This window comes from Rana temporaria (assembly GCF_905171775.1).
Source record: "Rana temporaria chromosome 2 unlocalized genomic scaffold, aRanTem1.1 chr2r, whole genome shotgun sequence".
Classification (NCBI taxonomy): Eukaryota; Metazoa; Chordata; class Amphibia; order Anura; family Ranidae; genus Rana; species Rana temporaria.
Genome location: NW_024404420.1, coordinates 192506 through 217394, shown reverse-complemented (window position 1 = coordinate 217394; position 24889 = coordinate 192506). Strand labels below are relative to the sequence as shown.

Genomic DNA, 24889 nt, shown 5'->3' with positions numbered 1-24889 from the left:
ATACAAGCCCCACAGGTCATATGTGATACGTCATACAAGCCCCACAGGTCATATGTGATACGTCATACAAGCCCCACAGGTCATATGTGATACGTCATACAAGCCCCACAGGTCATATGTGATACGTCATACAAGACCCACAGGTCATATGTGATACGTCATACAAGCCCCACAGGTCATATGTGATACGTCATACAAGCCCCACAGGTCATATTTGATACGTCATACAAGCCCCACAGGTCATATGTGATACGTCATACAAGCCCCACAGGTCATATGTGATACGTCATACAAGCCCCACAGGTCATATGCGATACGTCATACAAGCCCCACAGGTCATATGTGATACGTCATACAAGCCCCACAGGTCATATGTGATACGTCATACAAGCCCCACAGGTCATATGTGATACGTCATACAAGCCCCACAGGTCATATGTGATACGTCATACAAGACCTACAGGTCATATGTGATACGTCATACAAGCCCCACAGGTCATATGTGATACGTCATACAAGCCCCACAGGTCATATGTGATACGTCATACTAGACCCACAGGTCATATGTGATACGTCATACAAGCCCCACAGGTCATATGTGATACGTCATACAAGCCCCACAGGTCATATGTGATACGTCATACAAGCCCCACAGGTCATATGTGATACGTCATACAAGCCCCACAGGTCATATGTGTTACATCATACAAAACCCACAGGTCATACGTGATACGTCATACAAGCCCCACAGGTCATATGTGATACGTCATACAAGCCCCACAGGTCATGTGTTACATCATACAAAACCCACAGGTCATATGTGTTACATCATACAAGCCCCAGGTCATACAAGACCCACAGGTCATACGTGATACGTCATACAAGCCCCACAGGTCATATGTGATATGTCATACTAGACCCGTCACGTGAGGACACAGGGACAAGTCACACGTGAGGACACAGGGACACGTGATAGGACACAGGGACACGTCACACATGATAGGACACAGGGACACGTCACACGTGAGGACACAGGGACACGTGAGGACTCAGGGACACGTAAGGACACAGGGACATGTCACACGTGAGGACACGTGATAGGACACATCACACGTGAGGACACAGGGACACGTCACATGTGAGGACACAGGGACACGTGAGGACACAGGGACACGTGAGGACACAGGGACACGTAAGGACACGTCACCAGGGTAGGTGATAATTGGTCTTCATGTTTCTCTTTCAGGGAATTGCGGAATTAATTTTGGCCACAGATATGGCTCATCACGGAAGCGTCCTACAGGCATTACAGGAGATCCAGAACTTCAGCTTTTCCAACGCCGATCACATGACTGTGGTGAGAAGGAGGAGCTTCCCCGACTACTAACCCCAACATCCCCTCTAGACTGACCTCTGAAGGGGGAGGGGATCAGGAGAACTCAATGACCACACAGGAGTAGGGATGACCTGGGTCTGGTCAGGACACAAAGGGACCGATAGGATAGAAGATCAAGGTCATAGTCAGGACAGGCAGAGGATCAGATCCAGTAACAGTCTAGGATCAGATCCAGTAACAGTCTAGGATCAGGACAGGCAGCAGACGATCAGATCCAGTAACAGTCTAGGATCAGGACAGGCAGCAGACGATCAGATCCAGTAACAGTCTAGGATCAGGACAGGCAGCAGAGGATCAGATCCAGTAACAGTCTAGGATCAGGACAGGCAGAGGATCAGATCCAGTAACAGTCTAGGATCAGGACAGGCAGCAGAGGATCAGATCCAGTAACAGTCTAGGATCAGGACAGGCAGCAGAGAATCAGATCCAGTAACAGTCTAGGATCAGGACAGGCAGCAGAGAATCAGATCCAGTAACAGTCTAGGATCAGGACAGGCAGAGGATCAGATCCAGTAACAGTCTAGGATCAGGACAGTCAGCAGACGATCAGATCCAGTAACAGTCTAGGATCAGGACAGGCAGCAGACGATCAGATCCAGTAACAGTCTAGGATCAGGACAGGCAGCAGAGGATCAGATCCAGTAACAGTCTAGGATCAGGACAGGCAGCAGACGATCAGATCCAGTAACAGTCTAGGATCAGGACAGGCAGCAGAGGATCAGATCCAGTAACAGTCTAGGATCAGGACAGGCAGCAGACGATCAGATCCAGTAACAGTCTAGGATCAGGACAGGCAGCAGAGAATCAGATCCAGTAACAGTCTAGGATCAGGACAGGCAGCAGAGAATCAGATCCAGTAACAGTCTAGGATCAGGACAGGCAGAGGATCAGATCCAGTAACAGTCTAGGATCAGGACAGTCAGCAGACGATCAGATCCAGTAACAGTCTAGGATCAGGACAGGCAGACGATCAGATCCAGTAACAGTCTAGGATCAGGACAGGCAGCAGAGGATCAGATCCAGTAACAGTCTAGGATCAGGACAGGCAGACGATCAGATCCAGTAACAGTCTAGGATCAGGACAGGCAGCAGAGGATCAGATCCAGTAACAGTCTAGGATCAGGACAGGCAGAGGATCAGATCCAGTAACAGTCTAGGATCAGGACAGGCAGCAGAGGATCAGATCCAGTAACAGTCTAGGATCAGGACAGGCAGCAGATGATCAGATCCAGTAACAGTCTAGGATCAGGACAGGCAGCAGACGATCAGATCCAGTAACAGTCTAGGATCAGGACAGGCAGCAGATGATCAGATCCAGTAACAGTCTAGGATCAGGACAGGCAGCAGAGGATCAGATCCAGTAACAGTCTAGGATCAGGACAGGCAGAGGATCAGATCCAGTAACAGTCTAGGATCAGGACAGGCAGCAGACGATCAGATCCAGTAACAGTCTAGGATCAGGACAGGCAGCAGAGGATCAGATCCAGTAACAGTCTAGGATCAGGACAGGCAGACGATCAGATCCAGTAACAGTCTAGGATCAGGACAGTCAGCAGACGATCAGATCCAGTAACAGTCTAGGATCAGGACAGGCAGCAGACGATCAGATCCAGTAACAGTCTAGGATCAGGGCAGGCAGCAGAGGATCAGATCCAGTAACAGTCTAGGATCAGGACAGGCAGAGGATCAGATCCAGTAACAGTCTAGGATCAGGACAGGCAGCAGAGGATCAGATCCAGTAACAGTCTAGGATCAGGACAGGCAGCAGACGATCAGATCCAGTAACAGTCTAGGATCAGGGCAGGCAGCAGAGGATCAGATCCAGTAACAGTCTAGGATCAGGACAGGCAGAGGATCAGATCCAGTAACAGTCTAGGATCAGGACAGGCAGCAGAGGATCAGATCCAGTAACAGTCTAGGATCAGGACAGGCAGCAGAGAATCAGATCCAGTAACAGTCTAGGATCAGGACAGGCAGCAGAGAATCAGATCCAGTAACAGTCTAGGATCAGGACAGGCAGAGGATCAGATCCAGTAACAGTCTAGGATCAGGACAGTCAGCAGACGATCAGATCCAGTAACAGTCTAGGATCAGGACAGGCAGCAGACGATCAGATCCAGTAACAGTCTAGGATCAGGACAGGCAGCAGACGATCAGATCCAGTAACAGTCTAGGATCAGGACAGGCAGCAGAGGATCAGATCCAGTAACAGTCTAGGATCAGGACAGGCAGCAGAGGATCAGATCCAGTAACAGTCTAGGATCAGGACAGGCAGCAGACGATCAGATCCAGTAACAGTCTAGGATCAGGACAGGCAGCAGACGATCAGATCCAGTAACAGTCTAGGATCAGGACAGGCAGCAGAGGATCAGATCCAGTAACAGTCTAGGATCAGGACAGGCAGAGGATCAGATCCAGAAACAGTCTAGGATCAGGACAGGCAGCAGACGATCAGATCCAGTAACAGTCTAGGATCAGGACAGGCAGCAGAGGATCAGATCCAGTAACAGTCTAGGATCAGGACAGGCAGCAGATGATCAGATCCAGTAACAGTCTAGGATCAGGACAGGCAGCAGACGATCACATCCAGTAACAGTCTAGGATCAGGACAGGCAGCAGACGATCAGATCCAGTAACAGTCTAGGATCAGGACAGGCAGCAGATGATCAGATCCAGTAACAGTCTAGGATCAGGACAGGCAGCAGAGGATCAGATCCAGTAACAGTCTAGGATCAGGACAGGCAGAGGATCAGATCCAGTAACAGTCTAGGATCAGGACAGTCAGCAGACGATCAGATCCAGTAACAGTCTAGGATCAGGACAGGCAGCAGACGATCAGATCCAGTAACAGTCTAGGATCAGGGCAGGCAGCAGAGGATCAGATCCAGTAACAGTCTAGGATCAGGACAGGCAGAGGATCAGATCCAGTAACAGTCTAGGATCAGGACAGGCAGAGGATCAGATCCAGTAACAGTCTAGGATCAGGACAGGCAGCAGACGATCAGATCCAGTAACAGTCTAGGATCAGGACAGGCAGCAGACGATCAGATCCAGTAACAGTCTAGGATCAGGACAGGCAGCAGAGGATCAGATCCAGTAACAGTCTAGGATCAGGACAGGCAGCAGACGATCAGATCCAGTAACAGTCTAGGATCAGGACAGGCAGCAGACGATCAGATCCAGTAACAGTCTAGGATCAGGACAGGCAGCAGACGATCAGATCCAGTAACAGTCTAGGATCAGGACAGGCAGCAGAGGATCAGATCCAGTAACAGTCTAGGGTCAGGACAGGCAGCAGACGATCAGATCCAGTAACAGTCTAGGATCAGGGCAGGCAGCAGAGGATCAGATCCAGTAACAGTCTAGGATCAGGACGGGCAGCAGACGATCAGATCCAGTAACAGTCTAGGATCAGGACAGGCAGCAGAAGATCAGATCCAGTAACAGTCTAGGATCAGGGCAGGTAGCAGACAATCAGATCCAGTAACAGTCTAGGATCAGGACAGGCAGCAGACGATCAGATCCAGTAACAGTCTAGGATCAGGACGGGCAGCAGACGATCAGATCCAGTAACAGTCTAGGATCAGGACAGGCAGAGGATCAGATCCAGTAACAGTCTAGGATCAGGACAGTCAGCAGACGATCAGATCCAGTAACAGTCTAGGATCAGGGCAGGCAGCAGAGGATCAGATCCAGTAACAGTCTAGGATCAGGGCAGGTAGCAGACAATCAGATCCAGTAACAGTCTAGGATCAGGACAGGCAGCAGACGATCAGATCCAGTAACAGTCTAGGATCAGGACAGGCAGCAGACGATCAGATCCAGTAACAGTCTAGGATCAGGACAGGCAGCAGAGGATCAGATCCAGTAACAGTCTAGGATCAGGACAGGGAGACGATCAGATCCAGTAACAGTCTAGGATCAGGACAGGCAGCAGAGGATCAGATCCAGTAACAGTCTAGGATCAGGACAGGCAGCAGAGGATCAGATCCAGTAACAGTCTAGGATCAGGACAGGCAGCAGAGGATCAGATCCAGTAACAGTCTAGGATCAGGACAGGCAGCAGAGGATCAGATCCAGTAACAGTCTAGGATCAGGACAGGCAGCAGAGGATCAGATCCAGTAACAGTCTAGGATCAGGACAGGCAGATGATCAGATCCAGTAACAGTCTAGGATCAGGACAGGCAGCAGAGGATCAGATCCAGTAACAGTCTAGGATCAGGACAGGCAGCAGACGATCAGATCCAGTAACAGTCTAGGATCAGGACAGGCAGCAGAGGATCAGATCCAGTAACAGTCTAGGGTCAGGACAGGCAGCAGACGATCAGATCCAGTAACAGTCTAGGATCAGGGCAGGCAGCAGAGGATCAGATCCAGTAACAGTCTAGGATCAGGACGGGCAGCAGACGATCAGATCCAGTAACAGTCTAGGATCAGGACAGGCAGCAGAAGATCAGATCCAGTAACAGTCTAGGATCAGGGCAGGTAGCAGACAATCAGATCCAGTAACAGTCTAGGATCAGGACAGGCAGCAGACGATCAGATCCAGTAACAGTCTAGGATCAGGACGGGCAGCAGACGATCAGATCCAGTAACAGTCTAGGATCAGGACAGGCAGAGGATCAGATCCAGTAACAGTCTAGGATCAGGACAGTCAGCAGACGATCAGATCTAGTAACAGTCTAGGATCAGGGCAGGCAGCAGAGGATCAGATCCAGTAACAGTCTAGGATCAGGGCAGGCAGCAGACGATCAGATCCAGTAACAGTCTAGGATCAGGACAGGCAGCAGACGATCAGATCCAGTAACAGTCTAGGATCAGATCCAGTAACAGTCTAGGATCAGGACAGGCAGCAGAGGATCAGATCCAGTAACAGTCTAGGATCAGGACAGGCAGCAGAGGATCAGATCCAGTAACAGTCTAGGATCAGGACAGGCAGCAGAGGATCAGATCCAGTAACAGTCTAGGATCAGGACAGGCAGCAGAGGATCAGATCCAGTAACAGTCTAGGATCAGGACAGGCAGATGATCAGATCCAGTAACAGTCTAGGATCAGGACAGGCAGCAGATGATCAGATCCAGTAACAGTCTAGGATCAGGACAGGCAGCAGATGATCAGATCCAGTAACAGTCTAGGATCAGGACAGGCAGCAGATGATCAGATCCAGTAACAGTCTAGGATCAGGGCAGGCAGCAGAGGATCAGATCCAGTAACAGTCTAGGATCAGGACAGGCAGCAGACGATCAGATCCAGTAACAGTCTAGGATCAGGACAGGCAGCAGAGGATCAGATCCAGTAACAGTCTAGGATCAGGACAGGCAGCAGACGATCAGATCCAGTAACAGTCTAGGATCAGGACAGGCAGCAGACGATCAGATCCAGTAACAGTCTAGGATCAGGACAGGCAGCAGAGGATCAGATCCAGTAACAGTCTAGGATCAGGACAGGCAGCAGAGGATCAGATCCAGTAACAGTCTAGGATCAGGACAGACAGCAGACGATCAGATCCAGTAACAGTCTAGGATCAGGACAGGCAGCAGACGATCAGATCCAGTAACAGTCTAGGATCAGGACAGGCAGCAGACGATCAGATCCAGTAACAGTCTAGGATCAGGACAGGCAGCAGACGATCAGATCCAGTAACAGTCTAGGATCAGGGCAGGCAGCAGACGATCAGATCCAGTAACAGTCTAGGATCAGGACAGACAGCAGACGATCAGATCCAGTAACAGTCTAGGATCAGGACAGGCAGCAGACAATCAGATCCAGTAACAGTCTAGGATCAGGACAGACAGCAGACGATCAGATCCAGTAACAGTCTAGGATCAGGACGGGCAGCAGACGATCAGATCCAGTAACAGTCTAGGATCAGGACAGGCAGACGATCAGATCCAGTAACAGTCTAGGATCAGGACAGGCAGACGATCAGATCCAGTAACAGTCTAGGATCAGGACAGGCAGCAGACGATCAGATCCAGTAACAGTCTAGGATCAGGACAGGCAGCAGACGATCAGATCCAGTAACAGTCTAGGATCAGGACAGGCAGCAGACGATCAGATCCAGTAACAGTCTAGGATCAGGGCAGGCAGCAGAGTATCAGATCCAGTAACAGTCTAGGATCAGGACAGGCAGCAGAGTATCAGATCCAGTAACAGTCTAGGATCAGGACAGGCAGCAGACGATCAGATCCAGTAACAGTCTAGGATCAGGACAGGCAGCAGACGATCAGATCCAGTAACAGTCTAGGATCAGGACAGGCAGCAGAGGATCAGATCCAGTAACAGTCTAGGATCAGGACAGGCAGCAGAGGATCAGATCCAGTAACAGTCTAGGATCAGGACAGGCAGCAGAGGATCAGATCCAGTAACAGTCTAGGATCAGGACAGGCAGACGATCAGATCCAGTAACAGTCTAGGATCAGGACAGGCAGCAGACGATCAGATCCAGTAACAGTCTAGGATCAGGACAGGCAGCAGATGATCAGATCCAGTAACAGTCTAGGATCAGGACAGGCAGCAGAGGATCAGATCCAGTAAGTCTAGGATCAGGACAGGCAGCAGACGATCAGATCCAGTAACAGTCTAGGATCAGGGCAGGCAGCAGACGATCAGATCCAGTAACAGTCTAGGATCAGGACAGGCAGCAGACGATCAGATCCAGTAACAGTCTAGGATCAGGACAGGCAGCAGACGATCAGATCCAGTAACAGTCTAGGATCAGGACAGGCAGCAGACGATCAGATCCAGTAACAGTCTAGGATCAGGACAGGCAGCAGATGATCAGATCCAGTAACAGTCTGGATCAGGACAGGCAGCAGATGATCAGATCCAGTAACAGTCTAGGATCAGGGCAGGCAGCAGAGGATCAGATCCAGTAACAGTCTAGGATCAGGACAGGCAGCAGACGATCAGATCCAGTAACAGTCTAGGATCAGGACAGGCAGCAGACGATCAGATCCAGTAACAGTCTAGGATCAGGGCAGGCAGCAGAGGATCAGATCCAGTAACAGTCTAGGATCAGGACAGGCAGCAGAGGATCAGATCCAGTAACAGTCTAGGATCAGGACAGGCAGCAGAGGATCAGATCCAGTAACAGTCTAGGATCAGGACAGGCAGCAGAGGATCAGATCCAGTAACAGTCTAGGATCAGGACAGGCAGCAGAGGATCAGATCCAGTAACAGTCTAGGATCAGGACAGACAGCAGACGATCAGATCCAGTAACAGTCTAGGATCAGGACGGGCAGCAGACGATCAGATCCAGTAACAGTCTAGGATCAGGACAGGCAGACGATCAGATCCAGTAACAGTCTAGGATCAGGGCAGGCAGACGATCAGATCCAGTAACAGTCTAGGATCAGGACAGACAGCAGACGATCAGATCCAGTAACAGTCTAGGATCAGGACAGGCAGCAGAGGATCAGATCCAGTAACAGTCTGGATCAGGACAGGCAGCAGATGATCAGATCCAGTAACAGTCTAGGATCAGGGCAGGCAGCAGAGGATCAGATCCAGTAACAGTCTAGGATCAGGACAGGCAGCAGACGATCAGATCCAGTAACAGTCTAGGATCAGGACAGGCAGCAGACGATCAGATCCAGTAACAGTCTAGGATCAGGACAGGCAGCAGAGGATCAGATCCAGTAACAGTCTAGGATCAGGACAGGCAGCAGACGATCAGATCCAGTAACAGTCTAGGATCAGGACAGGCAGCAGAGGATCAGATCCAGTAACAGTCTAGGATCAGGACAGGCAGCAGAGGATCAGATCCAGTAACAGTCTAGGATCAGGACAGGCAGCAGACGATCAGATCCAGTAACAGTCTAGGATCAGGACAGGCAGCAGAGGATCAGATCCAGTAACAGTCTAGGATCAGGACAGGCAGACGATCAGATCCAGTAACAGTCTAGGATCAGGACAGGCAGACGATCAGATCCAGTAACAGTCTAGGATCAGGACAGGCAGCAGAGGATCAGATCCAGTAACAGTCTAGGATCAGGACAGGCAGCAGACGATCAGATCCAGTAACAGTCTAGGATCAGGACAGGCAGCAGACGATCAGATCCAGTAACAGTCTAGGATCAGGACAGGCAGCAGACGATCAGATCCAGTAACAGTCTAGGATCAGGACAGGCAGCAGAGGATCAGATCCAGTAACAGTCTAGGATCAGGACAGGCAGCAGACGATCAGATCCAGTAACAGTCTAGGATCAGGGCAGGCAGCAGACGATCAGATCCAGTAACAGTCTAGGATCAGGACAGGCAGCAGACGATCAGATCCAGTAACAGTCTAGGATCAGGACAGACAGCAGACGATCAGATCCAGTAACAGTCTAGGATCAGGACGGGCAGCAGACGATCAGATCCAGTAACAGTCTAGGATCAGGACAGGCAGCAGACGATCAGATCCAGTAACAGTCTAGGATCAGGACAGGCAGCAGACGATCAGATCCAGTAACAGTCTAGGATCAGGACGGGCAGCAGACGATCAGATCCAGTAACAGTCTAGGATCAGGACAGGCAGACGATCAGATCCAGTAACAGTCTAGGATCAGGACAGGCAGCAGACGATCAGATCCAGTAACAGTCTAGGATCAGGACAGACAGCAGACGATCAGATCCAGTAACAGTCTAGGATCAGGACAGGCAGACGATCAGATCCAGTAACAGTCTAGGATCAGGACAGGCAGACGATCAGATCCAGTAACAGTCTAGGATCAGGACAGGCAGACGATCAGATCCAGTAACAGTCTAGGATCAGGACAGGCAGACGATCAGATCCAGTAACAGTCTAGGATCAGGACAGGCAGCAGACGATCAGATCCAGTAACAGTCTAGGATCAGGACAGGCAGACGATCAGATCCAGTAACAGTCTAGGATCAGGACAGGCAGCAGACGATCAGATCCAGTAACAGTCTAGGATCAGGACGGGCAGCAGACGATCAGATCCAGTAACAGTCTAGGATCAGGACAGGCAGCAGACGATCAGATCCAGTAACAGTCTAGGATCAGGGCAGGCAGCAGAGGATCAGATCCAGTAACAGTCTAGGATCAGGACAGGCAGCAGACGATCAGATCCAGTAACAGTCTAGGATCAGGACAGGCAGCAGACGATCAGATCCAGTAACAGTCTAGGATCAGGGCAGGCAGACGATCAGATCCAGTAACAGTCTAGGATCAGGACAGGCAGCAGACGATCAGATCCAGTAACAGTCTAGGATCAGGACAGGCAGCAGAGGATCAGATCCAGTAACAGTCTAGGATCAGGACAGGCAGCAGACGATCAGATCCAGTAACAGTCTAGGATCAGGACAGGCAGCAGAGGATCAGATCCAGTAACAGTCTAGGATCAGGACAGGCAGCAGACGATCAGATCCAGTAACAGTCTAGGATCAGGACAGGCAGCAGACGATCAGATCCAGTAACAGTCTAGGATCAGGACAGGCAGCAGACGATCAGATCCAGTAACAGTCTAGGATCAGGACAGGCAGCAGACGATCAGATCCAGTAACAGTCTAGGATCAGGGCAGGCAGCAGACGATCAGATCCAGTAACAGTCTAGGATCAGGACAGGCAGCAGACGATCAGATCCAGTAACAGTCTAGGATCAGGGCAGGCAGCAGACGATCAGATCCAGTAACAGTCTAGGATCAGGACAGGCAGCAGACGATCAGATCCAGTAACAGTCTAGGATCAGGACAGGCAGCAGACGATCAGATCCAGTAACAGTCTAGGATCAGGACAGGCAGCAGACGATCAGATCCAGTAACAGTCTAGGATCAGGACAGGCAGCAGACGATCAGATCCAGTAACAGTCTAGGATCAGGACAGGCAGCAGACGATCAGATCCAGTAACAGTCTAGGATCAGATCCAGTAACAGTCTAGGATCAGGACAGGCAGCAGACGATCAGATCCAGTAACAGTCTAGGATCAGGACAGGCAGCAGATGATCAGATCCAGTAACAGTCTAGGATCAGGACAGGCAGCAGATGATCAGATCCAGTAACAGTCTAGGATCAGGGCAGGCAGCAGAGGATCAGATCCAGTAACAGTCTAGGATCAGGACAGGCAGCAGACGATCAGATCCAGTAACAGTCTAGGATCAGGACAGGCAGCAGACGATCAGATCCAGTAACAGTCTAGGATCAGGACAGGCAGCAGACGATCAGATCCAGTAACAGTCTAGGATCAGGACAGGCAGCAGACGATCAGATCCAGTAACAGTCTAGGATCAGGACAGGCAGAGGATCAGATCCAGTAACAGTCTAGGATCAGGACAGGCAGCAGACGATCAGATCCAGTAACAGTCTAGGATCAGGACAGGCAGACGATCAGATCCAGTAACAGTCTAGGATCAGGACAGGCAGCAGAGGATCAGATCCAGTAACAGTCTAGGATCAGGACAGGCAGACGATCAGATCCAGTAACAGTCTAGGATCAGGACAGGCAGCAGAGGATCAGATCCAGTAACAGTCTAGGATCAGGACAGGCAGCAGACGATCAGATCCAGTAACAGTCTAGGATCAGGACAGGCAGCAGACGATCAGATCCAGTAACAGTCTAGGATCAGGACAGGCAGCAGAGGATCAGATCCAGTAACAGTCTAGGATCAGGACAGGCAGCAGACGATCAGATCCAGTAACAGTCTAGGATCAGGGCAGGCAGACGATCAGATCCAGTAACAGTCTAGGATCAGGACAGGCAGACGATCAGATCCAGTAACAGTCTAGGATCAGGACAGGCAGCAGAGGATCAGATCCAGTAACAGTCTAGGATCAGGGCAGGCAGCAGACGATCAGATCCAGTAACAGTCTAGGATCAGGGCAGGCAGCAGACGATCAGATCCAGTAACAGTCTAGGATCAGGACGGCAGCAGAGGATCAGATCCAGTAACAGTCTAGGATCAGGACAGGCAGACGATCAGATCCAGTAACAGTCTAGGATCAGGACAGGCAGCAGACGATCAGATCCAGTAACAGTCTAGGATCAGGACAGGCAGCAGACGATCAGATCCAGTAACAGTCTAGGATCAGGACAGGCAGCAGACGATCAGATCCAGTAACAGTCTAGGATCAGGACGGGCAGCAGACGATCAGATCCAGTAACAGTCTAGGATCAGGACAGGCAGACGATCAGATCCAGTAACAGTCTAGGATCAGGACAGGCAGCAGACGATCAGATCCAGTAACAGTCTAGGATCAGGACAGGCAGCAGAGGATCAGATCCAGTAACAGTCTAGGATCAGGACGGGCAGCAGACGATCAGATCCAGTAACAGTCTAGGATCAGGACAGGCAGCAGACGATCAGATCCAGTAACAGTCTAGGATCAGGACAGGCAGCAGACGATCAGATCCAGTAACAGTCTAGGATCAGGACAGGCAGACGATCAGATCCAGTAACAGTCTAGGATCAGGACAGGCAGCAGAGGATCAGATCCAGTAACAGTCTAGGATCAGGACAGGCAGCAGACGATCAGATCCAGTAACAGTCTAGGATCAGGACAGGCAGCAGAGGATCAGATCCAGTAACAGTCTAGGATCAGGACAGGCAGCAGACGATCAGATCCAGTAACAGTCTAGGATCAGGACGGGCAGCAGACGATCAGATCCAGTAACAGTCTAGGATCAGGACAGGCAGCAGACGATCAGATCCAGTAACAGTCTAGGATCAGGACAGGCAGCAGACGATCAGATCCAGTAACAGTCTAGGATCAGGACAGGCAGCAGACGATCAGATCCAGTAACAGTCTAGGATCAGGACAGGCAGCAGACGATCAGATCCAGTAACAGTCTAGGATCAGGACAGGCAGCAGAGATCAGATGCAGTAACAGTCTAGGATCAGGACAGGCAGCAGACGATCAGATCCAGTAACAGTCTAGGACCAGGACAGGCAGCAGAGGATCAGATCCAGTAACAGTCTAGGATCAGGACAGGCAGCAGAGGATCAGATCCAGTAACAGTCTAGGATCAGGACAGGCAGCAGACGATCAGATCCAGTAACAGTCTAGGATCAGGACAGGCAGCAGAGGATCAGATCCAGTAACAGTCTAGGATCAGGACAGGCAGCAGACGATCAGATCCAGTAACAGTCTAGGATCAGGACAGGCAGCAGACGATCAGATCCAGTAACAGTCTAGGATCAGGACAGGCAGCAGACGATCAGATCCAGTAACAGTCTAGGATCAGGACAGGCAGACGATCAGATCCAGTAACAGTCTAGGATCAGGACAGGCAGCAGAGGATCAGATCCAGTAACAGTCTAGGATCAGGACAGGCAGCAGACGATCAGATCCAGTAACAGTCTAGGATCAGGACAGGCAGCAGAGGATCAGATCCAGTAACAGTCTAGGATCAGGACAGGCAGCAGACGATCAGATCCAGTAACAGTCTAGGATCAGGACAGGCAGACGATCAGATCCAGTAACAGTCTAGGATCAGGACAGGCAGCAGACGATCAGATCCAGTAACAGTCTAGGATCAGGACGGGCAGCAGACGATCAGATCCAGTAACAGTCTAGGATCAGGACGGGCAGCAGACGATCAGATCCAGTAACAGTCTAGGATCAGGACAGGCAGCAGACGATCAGATCCAGTAACAGTCTAGGATCAGGACAGGCAGCAGGTGATCAGATCCAGTAACAGTCTAGGATCAGGACAGGCAGCAGAGGATCAGATCCAGTAACAGTCTAGGATCAGGACAGGCAGCAGACGATCAGATCCAGTAACAGTCTAGGATCAGGACAGGCAGCAGACGATCAGATCCAGTAACAGTCTAGGATCAGGACAGGCAGCAGACGATCAGATCCAGTAACAGTCTAGGATCAGGACAGGCAGCAGACGATCAGATCCAGTAACAGTCTAGGATCAGGACAGGCAGCAGACGATCAGATCCAGTAACAGTCTAGGATCAGGACAGGCAGCAGACGATCAGATCCAGTAACAGTCTAGGATCAGGACAGGCAGACGATCAGATCCAGTAACAGTCTAGGATCAGGCAGGCAGCAGACGATCAGATCCAGTAACAGTCTAGGATCAGGACAGGCAGCAGAGGATCAGATCCAGTAACAGTCTAGGATCAGGACAGGCAGCAGAGGATCAGATCCAGTAACAGTCTAGGATCAGGACAGGCAGCAGACGATCAGATCCAGTAACAGTCTAGGATCAGGACAGGCAGCAGACGATCAGATCCAGTAACAGTCTAGGATCAGGACAGGCAGCAGAGGATCAGATCCAGTAACAGTCTAGGATCAGGACAGGCAGCAGAGGATCAGATCCAGTAACAGTCTAGGATCAGGACAGGCAGCAGACGATCAGATCCAGTAACAGTCTAGGATCAGGACAGGCAGCAGACGATCAGATCCAGTAACAGTCTAGGATCAGGACAGGCAGCAGAGGATCAGATCCAGTAACAGTCTAGGATCAGGACAGGCAGCAGACGATCAGATCCAGTAACAGTCTAGGATCAGGACAGGCAGCAGGTGATCAGATCCAGTAACAGTCTAGGATCAGGACAGGCAGCAGAGGATCAGATCCAGTAACAGTCTAGGATCAGGACAGGCAGCAGACGATCAGATCCAGTAACAGTCTAGGATCAGGACAGGCAGCAGACGATCAGATCCAGTAACAGTCTAGGATCAGGACAGGCAGCAGACGATCAGATCCAGTAACAGTCTAGGATCAGGACAGGCAGCAGACGATCAGATCCAGTAACAGTCTAGGATCAGGACAGGCAGCAGACGATCAGATCCAGTAACAGTCTAGGATCAGGACAGGCAGCAGACGATCAGATCCAGTAACAGTCTAGGATCAGGACAGGCAGCAGACGATCAGATCCAGTAACAGTCTAGGATCAGGACAGGCAGCAGACGATCAGATCCAGTAACAGTCTAGGATCAGGACAGGCAGCAGAGGATCAGATCCAGTAACAGTCTAGGATCAGGACAGGCAGCAGAGGATCAGATCCAGTAACAGTCTAGGATCAGGACAGGCAGCAGACGATCAGATCCAGTAACAGTCTAGGATCAGGACAGGCAGCAGACGATCAGATCCAGTAACAGTCTAGGATCAGGACAGGCAGCAGAGGATCAGATCCAGTAACAGTCTAGGATCAGGACAGGCAGCAGAGGATCAGATCCAGTAACAGTCTAGGATCAGGACAGGCAGCAGACGATCAGATCCAGTAACAGTCTAGGATCAGGACAGGCAGCAGACGATCAGATCCAGTAACAGTCTAGGATCAGGACAGGCAGCAGAGGATCAGATCCAGTAACAGTCTAGGATCAGGACAGGCAGCAGACGATCAGATCCAGTAACAGTCTAGGATCAGATCCAGTAACAGTCTAGGATCAGGGCAGGCAGCAGACGATCAGATCCAGTAACAGTCTAGGATCAGGACAGGCAGCAGAGGATCAGATCCAGTAACAGTCTAGGATCAGGACAGGCAGCAGAGGATCAGATCCAGTAACAGTCTAGGATCAGGACGGGCAGCAGACGATCAGATCCAGTAACAGTCTAGGATCAGGACAGGCAGCAGACGATCAGATCCAGTAACAGTCTAGGATCAGGACAGGCAGCAGAGGATCAGATCCAGTAACAGTCTAGGATCAGGACAGGCAGCAGAGGATCAGATCCAGTAACAGTCTAGGATCAGGACGGGCAGCAGACGATCAGATCCAGTAACAGTCTAGGATCAGGACGGGCAGCAGACGATCAGATCCAGTAACAGTCTAGGATCAGGACAGGCAGCAGAGGATCAGATCCAGTAACAGTCTAGGATCAGGACAGGCAGCAGAGGATCAGATCCAGTAACAGTCTAGGATCAGGACAGGCAGCAGACGATCAGATCCAGTAACAGTCTAGGATCAGGACAAGCAGCAGACGATCAGATCCAGTAACAGTCTAGGATCAGGACAGGCAGCAGACGATCAGATCCAGTAACAGTCTAGGATCAGGACAGGCAGACGATCAGATCCAGTAACAGTCTAGGATCAGGGCAGGCAGACGATCAGATCCAGTAACAGTCTAGGATCAGGACAGGCAGCAGAGGATCAGATCCAGTAACAGTCTAGGATCAGGACAGGCAGCAGACGATCAGATCCAGTAACAGTCTAGGATCAGGACGGGCAGCAGACGATCAGATCCAGTAACAGTCTAGGATCAGGACAGGCAGCAGAGGATCAGATCCAGTAACAGTCTAGGATCAGGACAGGCAGCAGAGGATCAGATCCAGTAACAGTCTAGGATCAGGACAGGCAGCAGACGATCAGATCCAGTAACAGTCTAGGATCAGGACAGGCAGACGATCAGATCCAGTAACAGTCTAGGATCAGGACAGGCAGACGATCAGATCCAGTAACAGTCTAGGATCAGGACGGGCAGCAGACGATCAGATCCAGTAACAGTCTAGGATCAGGACGGGCAGCAGACGATCAGATCCAGTAACAGTCTAGGATCAGGACAGGCAGCAGAGGATCAGATCCAGTAACAGTCTAGGATCAGGACAGGCAGCAGAGGATCAGATCCAGTAACAGTCTAGGATCAGGACAAGCAGCAGACGATCAGATCCAGTAACAGTCTAGGATCAGGACAGGCAGACGATCAGATCCAGTAACAGTCTAGGATCAGGACAGGCAGACGATCAGATCCAGTAACAGTCTAGGATCAGGACAGGCAGCAGAGGATCAGATCCAGTAACAGTCTAGGATCAGGACAGGCAGCAGAGGATCAGATCCAGTAACAGTCTAGGATCAGGACAGGCAGCAGAGGATCAGATCCAGTAACAGTCTAGGATCAGGACAGGCAGCAGACGATCAGATCCAGTAACAGTCTAGGATCAGGACGGGCAGCAGACGATCAGATCCAGTAACAGTCTAGAATCAGGACAGGCAGCAGAGGATCAGATCCAGTAACAGTCTAGGATCAGGACAGGCAGCAGACGATCAGATCCAGTAACAGTCTAGGATCAGGACAGGCAGAGGATCAGATCCAGTAACAGTCTAGGATCAGGACAGGCAGCAGATGATCAGATCCAGTAACAGTCTAGGATCAGGACAGGCAGCAGAGGATCAGATCCAGTAACAGTCTAGGATCAGGACAGGCAGCAGAGGATCAGATCCAGTAACAGTCTAGGATCAGGACAGGCAGCAGACGATCAGATCCAGTAACAGTCTAGGATCAGGACAGGCAGAGGATCAGATCCAGTAACAGTCTAGGATCAGGGCAGGCAGCAGACGATCAGATCCAGTAACAGTCTAGGATCAGGACAGGCCAGGACAGGGTTGCATTCGAGGGGGGCGTGGCCGGATGTAGGAGCGGTGTTTGTGGTGTGGTGTGGGAATGATAGAGTGAGCGTGTGTATCAGCCCCCCGCTCCATACCCCTCATATATGCCCGATTTATAGTGCACCTTGCCTGATCCTTTCCTTCTCCCTAAGTCTTTCCCTCCTGTGACAGCAGTGGGGGATCGGAGACCTTCCAGCATCTTGCAGCACTTTGCAGCATTATTAACCCCCTCCCCCCCCCTGGGAATCGGCTCCTACCTTGCAGTGTTCGCTGATAGCCGAGAAGCCGTCGGGGAGTCCGTGCGGTGTGGTGTGGGGGGCCGGTGATTGAGGGGAGCAGCTGTTTGCGGAGCACTGGGGTCGGCAGCAGGTGAGGAGTCCCGCTCGAGATATCGCGAGACTTCAGTAAGGCAACTGCTGCAGTTGGAGCCAGACCCGGAGCTAGCTGAGTGGAGAGAGAGAGAGCTCTGGAGTACTCTGCTGCACCCTGCTGGGGAAAAAACAGACTGCAGCGTGTATGCTCTGTAGAGAGACAGAGAGACAACTCTTCTAGCAAAATAGAGATGTGAAAAAAAAAAAAAAAACAAGATCCAGGTGAAACACTGCTCTTTTTCCTAATTTTTTTTCTTACTAGGTTAAAGTGAAAATGTTCTCACTTTATAATTAATGACTTTGTTTGGTTATTATTATTGCAATGTGGAACAGAGGTATACTATCAAGAGCCCATCCCAATGCATGTGTATTGAGCAGCCGCAACTAACATAACCAATGATTACTCTTATATGTTACGCCTGATCCTCCGTTGTATTCTCGTTGTATTGCCATTTTATTTCCGCCCTGATATCCAGTAAAGAGGAGGAAAGGAGGAAAGGAAAGGAAAAAGCTAAAGTTAAATTCTCTCCCGTGACTCTGTGAACAATCTCTTTATTGACCATTCAGTGCTGGAATTCCCCCCCCCCTTTTTTTTTTTTTTTCCCTCCCCAGGCCCCCTTTTTTTTTTTTTTTTTTTTTTTTTTTAAACATAACTGTAGCCCCGTAGTGGGGGAGGCGAGTTGCTTCCTGTACACATTTTTTTTCTCTTCCTAATATGTCCAAGGGACAGGTGGGAGCCCTAATTACACGGTCCGCAAAAAGCCAGGCAAGTGCATTAGCGTCTTCAGCAATATCTACAGCAGCTGTAGCAAAACTTAATCGCTTTGCTCGAACCTCTTTGTCACCGGCAAAGGCGGTCCAATTGCAGACTGCACAAGCAGGAGCACCTTTGGACAGGAGAAGTAGGGGCGCGACGATTAAATCAGCAGCTGTACCCCCAACAAAAACTGAGAGTACTAAAGGGGCTGGTGGAGGAAAAGATTACACGGAAAACGTGGTAACGAACGCAGCAGTAAAACCAGCTAATTTACCCCAAAAAATTATGGAGGGGGGCACAACAGGAAGCAAGGGGGAACCCACTTTGAGAGACCTCCTGCATGCCATCAACTCCTGCAGGGACTCGATAACAGGCCTAGAGACCCAATTGAAAGGTATCAAGGAGGATTTATGTTTAATGGGGGATAAGTTGAGCAAGACCATGGAAAGAACATCTATCCTAGAGGAAAGACTAAGTACAGTCGAAGATGAACTATTCCCGCTTAAACAAGAAATCTCAGGGTTAAAGAAACAAATGGACATGCAGGGGGCGAAGATCGATGACCTGGAAAATAGAAGCCGCAGAAATAATGTTAGAATTATTGGCATACCGGAGCGGAGCGAGGGAGCTAACCCCATTGCATTTCTTGAAGACTGGTTTAGAGAGACTTTTGGTGCCACATCTTTTTCACCCTTTTTCGGCATTGAACGTGCCCACCGGGTTCCCTTTAAACCACGTTTGCCAAGTGAGCGCCCTAGACCACTCCTTGTCAAAATATTTAACTATAACGACAAAGTAACTCTACTGCGGAAGGCTAGAGAAAAAGGGGAGATTCTATATAATGGGGTTAAAGTCTCGCTGTATCAGGATTTCTCCCCCGATCTGCAGAGGCGCAGAGCTGAATTTATTTCAATCAAGCGAACTCTTCAAAAACATGGACTTCCTTATGCTTTGCTTTACCCAGCCCGCCTACGAGTCTCCGCATTGGGTGGAACCTTTTTTTTTTACTCACCGGCAAGTACTGCGAAGTGGCTTGAGGACAATAAGAAAGACCTATGACCCACAGAGAGAAGGTGAAGTGGAGGAGGAAAGAGAGAGAAAAGAGGAACTTGGGTTTTTTTTTTTTTTTTTTTGTGTGTGTTTTTGTTTTTTCTCTTTTCGGTTACTTAATGCACTTTTAAAATGTACATGAATTTAGCAATATTGCTATATGTTAATGTGCTGAATTTAGTCTAGTTAAAACACAGGGAATCTTTTTTCTAACATAATTATAAGCACTTAAACTTCACAAAATGGGACGAGGAGAGGGGAGAATATAAGAGGCACTGAAATAAGGTTAGAGGGAGGGGGGTGGGGCGGGGGGGGGGAGGGTAGTATGGTTGTGGTTTGTATAGGGAGGTATGGTAGTTGGGAGGTCCCAACAATGGTGTGCAGTGTGGAGGCCACAGGTAGAGCCCCCAGGGGAGGCCCAGGAGGGCCAAGGGAGGGAGGGACGTATTGGGGAGAGAGGAGGGGAGGGGGGAGGGGGGGGCAGGGGTGAAACGGTTGGGTTACACACCACTATTAAACGTTTGACACTAATCACAATTGTAATTTCCCTATTTAGATTGTTTTCATTATTTTTCTGTTTTAAGGTATGGCGAGTTGGGTAACTCTTTTTGCGTGCTCCCCCCTTTTTTATTTTTATTTTTCCCCTTTTTTTTTTTTTGCCCTTCCTTTTACTGCTTCTTCAGTGTCAGGGGAGTCGTATTACGCTCTCACTTTTGTTTAAGGCAATGCCCTGGGGAGGTTTTTTATATAGTAACACATTACTCCTGGAAGAACGTGATTTTTCTGGCTCTTTTTTTCAGTACATACAATTTTTTTTGACTGATGTGCGTTTTTTTTTGGGCCTTCTCCACCCTCCTTTTACTACCGGGACCCCCCCTTTTCTATTTTTTTGGTCCCCAAGATACAAACTGGGTAAAGGTCAGGGGTTACTAAACTTAACTATAACACATGGCAGATAAGACGTTCTGTATAAAATCCCTGAATGTGCGTGGAATGAGGGACCCAACCAAGAGAGCAACTATCTTGGATATGTTGGGGGGGAGGTGCCGGTCTGCTCTGTCTACAGGAGACACACTTAACTGCAAGTACAGCTACACAGCTGTGCGGCCCAAAATTCCAAGCCACTTACCACTCGTATCACTCATCCTACTCTAGGGGAGTGAGCATACTGGTGGGGAAAGGATTGGTATTCTCCTGTAGAGAGAGCAGGGTAGACGATCAGGGAAGGTTTATATTTTTATTTTGCTTAATTGAAAATAAACTATTTGTGATAGCTAGTATTTATATTCCCCCCCCATTTAAATTTGAAGTCTTGCATAAATTGATCGAGTTTACATTGGACAAACCAGGAATACCGATAGTTATTATAGGCGACTTCAATGAAACCTTAGATAGGACCCAGGATAGGTTCCCGCCAGGAAATAGATCTAAGACAAAAGGAGAGGACCGATTAGCGCTATTTTTGGATGAAGTGGGGCTATGTGACATTTGGCGCACGCGCTATCCGCAGGAACGTCAATACTCCTGTTTTTCGAAGACTCACCACACTTTATCCAGAATAGACATGGCCTTGGGTAACGAGGAGGTAGCATCACTAGTAATAAATATAGAATATGGCCCAAGAGGAGTCTCTGACCACTCGCCAATGGAGCTGACAATAAAAACTAGGGGTAAATGGTACCCAAGAGAATGGAAAATTAGCCCTCACTGGCTCGAACTAATGAGTGAACATAGTATGGTGATGTCTGCTCTTAAAGAATTTACTCAGATAAACGAGGGAACTGCATCAGTGGGGGTGGTATGGGACTCCCTAAAAGCCTACCTCCGAGGCCTCCTGATCCAAAAGATAGCAGGGATTAGGAGGAAGAACAGGGAGGGAGAGAGTGAGACAAGGAATCAGCTGCTACAGGCGGAGAAGAGATACATTGAAACCCCAACCTCTCATAGTTTAAAAGAGTGGCTAGAAAAACAACAAATATACAAAATGACTATATTAAAAAGAACAGAGGGAAAACGAATATTCCAGAAACAGAATCAGTTTGGAGAGGGAGAGCGAGTGGGGCGTTTATTATCTCTGCTTATTAGAACAAACTCCCCCCCCTCCACTGTTACAGCAGTTAAGTTATTAAACGGTGAAATCTCCTTCGATAAAACCGTGATATTAAATACCTTTAGAGAATTCTTTGAATCCCTTTATAGCTCTAAGAGAAGGGAGGGGACTGAAGGACTGGAAACATTTTTCCAGGGACTGCCCGTCCCGACCCTATCGGAGGAAGAAAACATTAACATGGAGGCGCCAATTACTTTAGGAGAATTAGAACATGCAGTGGCAGGGATGTCAACTCAAAAGTCACCAGGCCCAGACGGGATGCCCGTAGAGATCTATAAAAGATATGGGGATATCCTGCTACCAGAACTCCTAAAGACACTAAATTGGGCATTGACTCAGGGAATACTTCCCATCTCTATGAAAGAAGCTACTATCATTGTCTTGCATAAGGAGGGGAAGGATCCAAGAGAGGCTTCATCCTATCGCCCTATCTCACTTCTATGCACTGACGCGAAGATCTTGGCCAAAGTGTTAGCAACACGTCTTAACCGGTATATCCAAGGGCTTATACATCCTGACCAATCCGGCTTTATCCCCAATAGGTCAACCAGTACCAACATCAGGAGAGTGTTCCTGAATATGCAAATTCCAACAGAAGGAGAGGGCTCTAGAGCCATCTTAGCCCTGGATGCTGCCAAGGCTTTTGACAGTCTGGAATGGGACTACCTATGGAAGGTCCTAGAGAAATTCGGGTTTGGCCCCAGGTTCATGAGTTGGGTGAAGTTGTTATATAACCAGCCAAGAGCAAAAATCAAAATCAACAATGAATTTTCAGAAATTTCAGAAATTTTTCAGAAATTTTTCAACTAGAGAGAGGAACGCGACAGGGCTGTCCCCTTTCTCCCCTTCTGTTCGCTTTGGCGATGGAACCATTGGCTATTAAAATTAGGAAAACTAAAGATATACAGGGGTTCCACAGACAGACTATAGAGGATAAGATCGCACTGTTTGCGGACGATGTTCTCTTCTTTTTGGGAGACGTTGAAACCTCATTAAAAAATGTGATCAAAGTAGTGGGTGAGTTTGGGCTATGCTCCGGGTTGGTTATTAATTGGGAAAAGTCAGCACTACTGCCAATTGACCCCCTTGGTGCCCAGATACCTCAGGGAATCCCCCAGTTAAAAGTTGTAGTTATGATGAAATATCTCGGGATATGGATCACGAGCGACATTAACAGCTTTGTCCAAAATAACTTAATTCCTCTTTTGTCTAAATGGGAACATAAAAGAGATGTCTGGTGTAGACTACCATTATCCATAGCGGGGCGATGTAACCTGATAAAGATGCTATGGCTGCCCCAGTTACTCTATATCCTCCATAACTCCCCAGTCTGGATAGATCAAAAATGGTTCAAAAAGATAGAATCCCTCTTCAGAGAGTTAATTTGGAAGAAGGGACAAGCTAGGATTTGTCTCCAGACCATGCAGTTTCCTGCTAAAGAGGGGGGAATGGCAGTTCCTCACCCGAAAACATATTTTCTAGCCTCACAGCTACAACATCTTGCGAACTGCGGATTGGAGGGAGGGGGGAATTCCGCTAGATTGATGCTAACTGGGGCACCACATAGGACAATAGTGGAGGCACTCGAGGCTGGTTCGTTCGTCCATAGATGTCCAACTATAAAACTTAGCCTTAAAGTGTGGCAAACAACAAAAGCATTGATGGGCTACAAGGGAATAACAATATTCGCCCCCCTCTGGTGCAACCAAAACTTAAGAGAGTTAAAAGACATTGAGAGATGTAAAGAATGGGAGAGACAAGGGATAAGCCGTTTAAACCAACTGTACAATGGAGAACAGATGAAATCCTTCGCAGACTTGCGACAGGAATTCAATATAACAAATAAAACATTTTACAGATATCTACAGATACGACATGCTATCCAAGCCCAGTTTGGGTTACAACCCATTATATGGTCCTCGGCCCCCACCCTCCTGAAAATAACCTCTTCAAAAACAACTAAAGGCCTGATATCCGAGTTGTACTCTAGATTAGGAGCCAAAACAATAAGTAGGGCAGGCCCCACTAAGAGCAGGACAGGATGGGAGAAAGACTTCGGTCAAATGACCACGGAACAGTGGAGTGCGATCTTGAAGAGGGGGGTATTGGTTTCGATTTCCCCATCTCAGAAAGTATCACACTTGTTCCTCTTGCATAGAGTATACTATACCCCCAGGAGAATGTTCAATCTCGGGTGGAGAAGTACTGACGAATGCCCAAGGTGCAGAGCGACAGGCAATCTTATCCACATGATGTGGAAATGTCCTAAGTTATTTAGATACTGGGAGGAGGTGGTGGACACAATAAATACAACTTTTAAAACTAAGCTTGAAGCTGAGTCTAAGATATGCTTGTTAGGCAGCATAGAGGAAAATAGAGTGCCAGCCAGTTCCCTTGAGGTGGTACTGAGATGCCTCTTCCAGGCGAGGAAGTTAATTGCGTTGAGGTGGCAGGCCCAGATGCCACCCACTGTCAAATCTTGGGTTGAAACTATTAACACAATGATTTGGAGTGAGAGAGTGACACTTACCCGACAGGGGAATTATAGTAAGTTTGTGAGGATGTGGAAACCCTGGCTAGACGAAACAGGATGTTCTATATAAAAATCGCCATTCAAATTCAATAAATAGCTTAACCCGCTATCGGGCATTCCTTTATGGGGAAGACGCATTTAACGAAGTAGATTAACTTCAGAAACCTGCACAGGGTGTGATGGGAGGGTGGGAGGGCGGGTGAGGGTTTGCGGGGTGGGAGGTGAGCTATAGTTCAGAAACAAGTGGTCTTTCATTTATTCACAATATTATAAAGAACGAGGGTAGGAAAAGATAAGGGGAAAATAGGGAAAAACGTTTGGTTGTGTATTGTTATAATACGTACGAGGATGTAACACTTTTTGTATCTTTTTATATGCAAACAACAATA

At 49.0% G+C, this 24889-nt stretch overlaps 1 protein-coding gene across 3 annotated transcripts in view; it reads left to right on the top strand.

The window, feature by feature from the left end:
• The window catches only part of PDE9A (phosphodiesterase 9A), a 55372-nt gene that overhangs the window by 24360 nt on the left and 6123 nt on the right, over positions 1–24889 (top strand). For all 3 annotated transcript variants that reach the window (XM_040334208.1, XM_040334207.1, XM_040334206.1), the window contains one exon: positions 1247–1357. In XM_040334208.1, coding sequence (XP_040190142.1) covers positions 1247–1357 — 111 coding nt within the window. The remainder of the gene's footprint in view (positions 1–1246; positions 1358–24889) is intronic.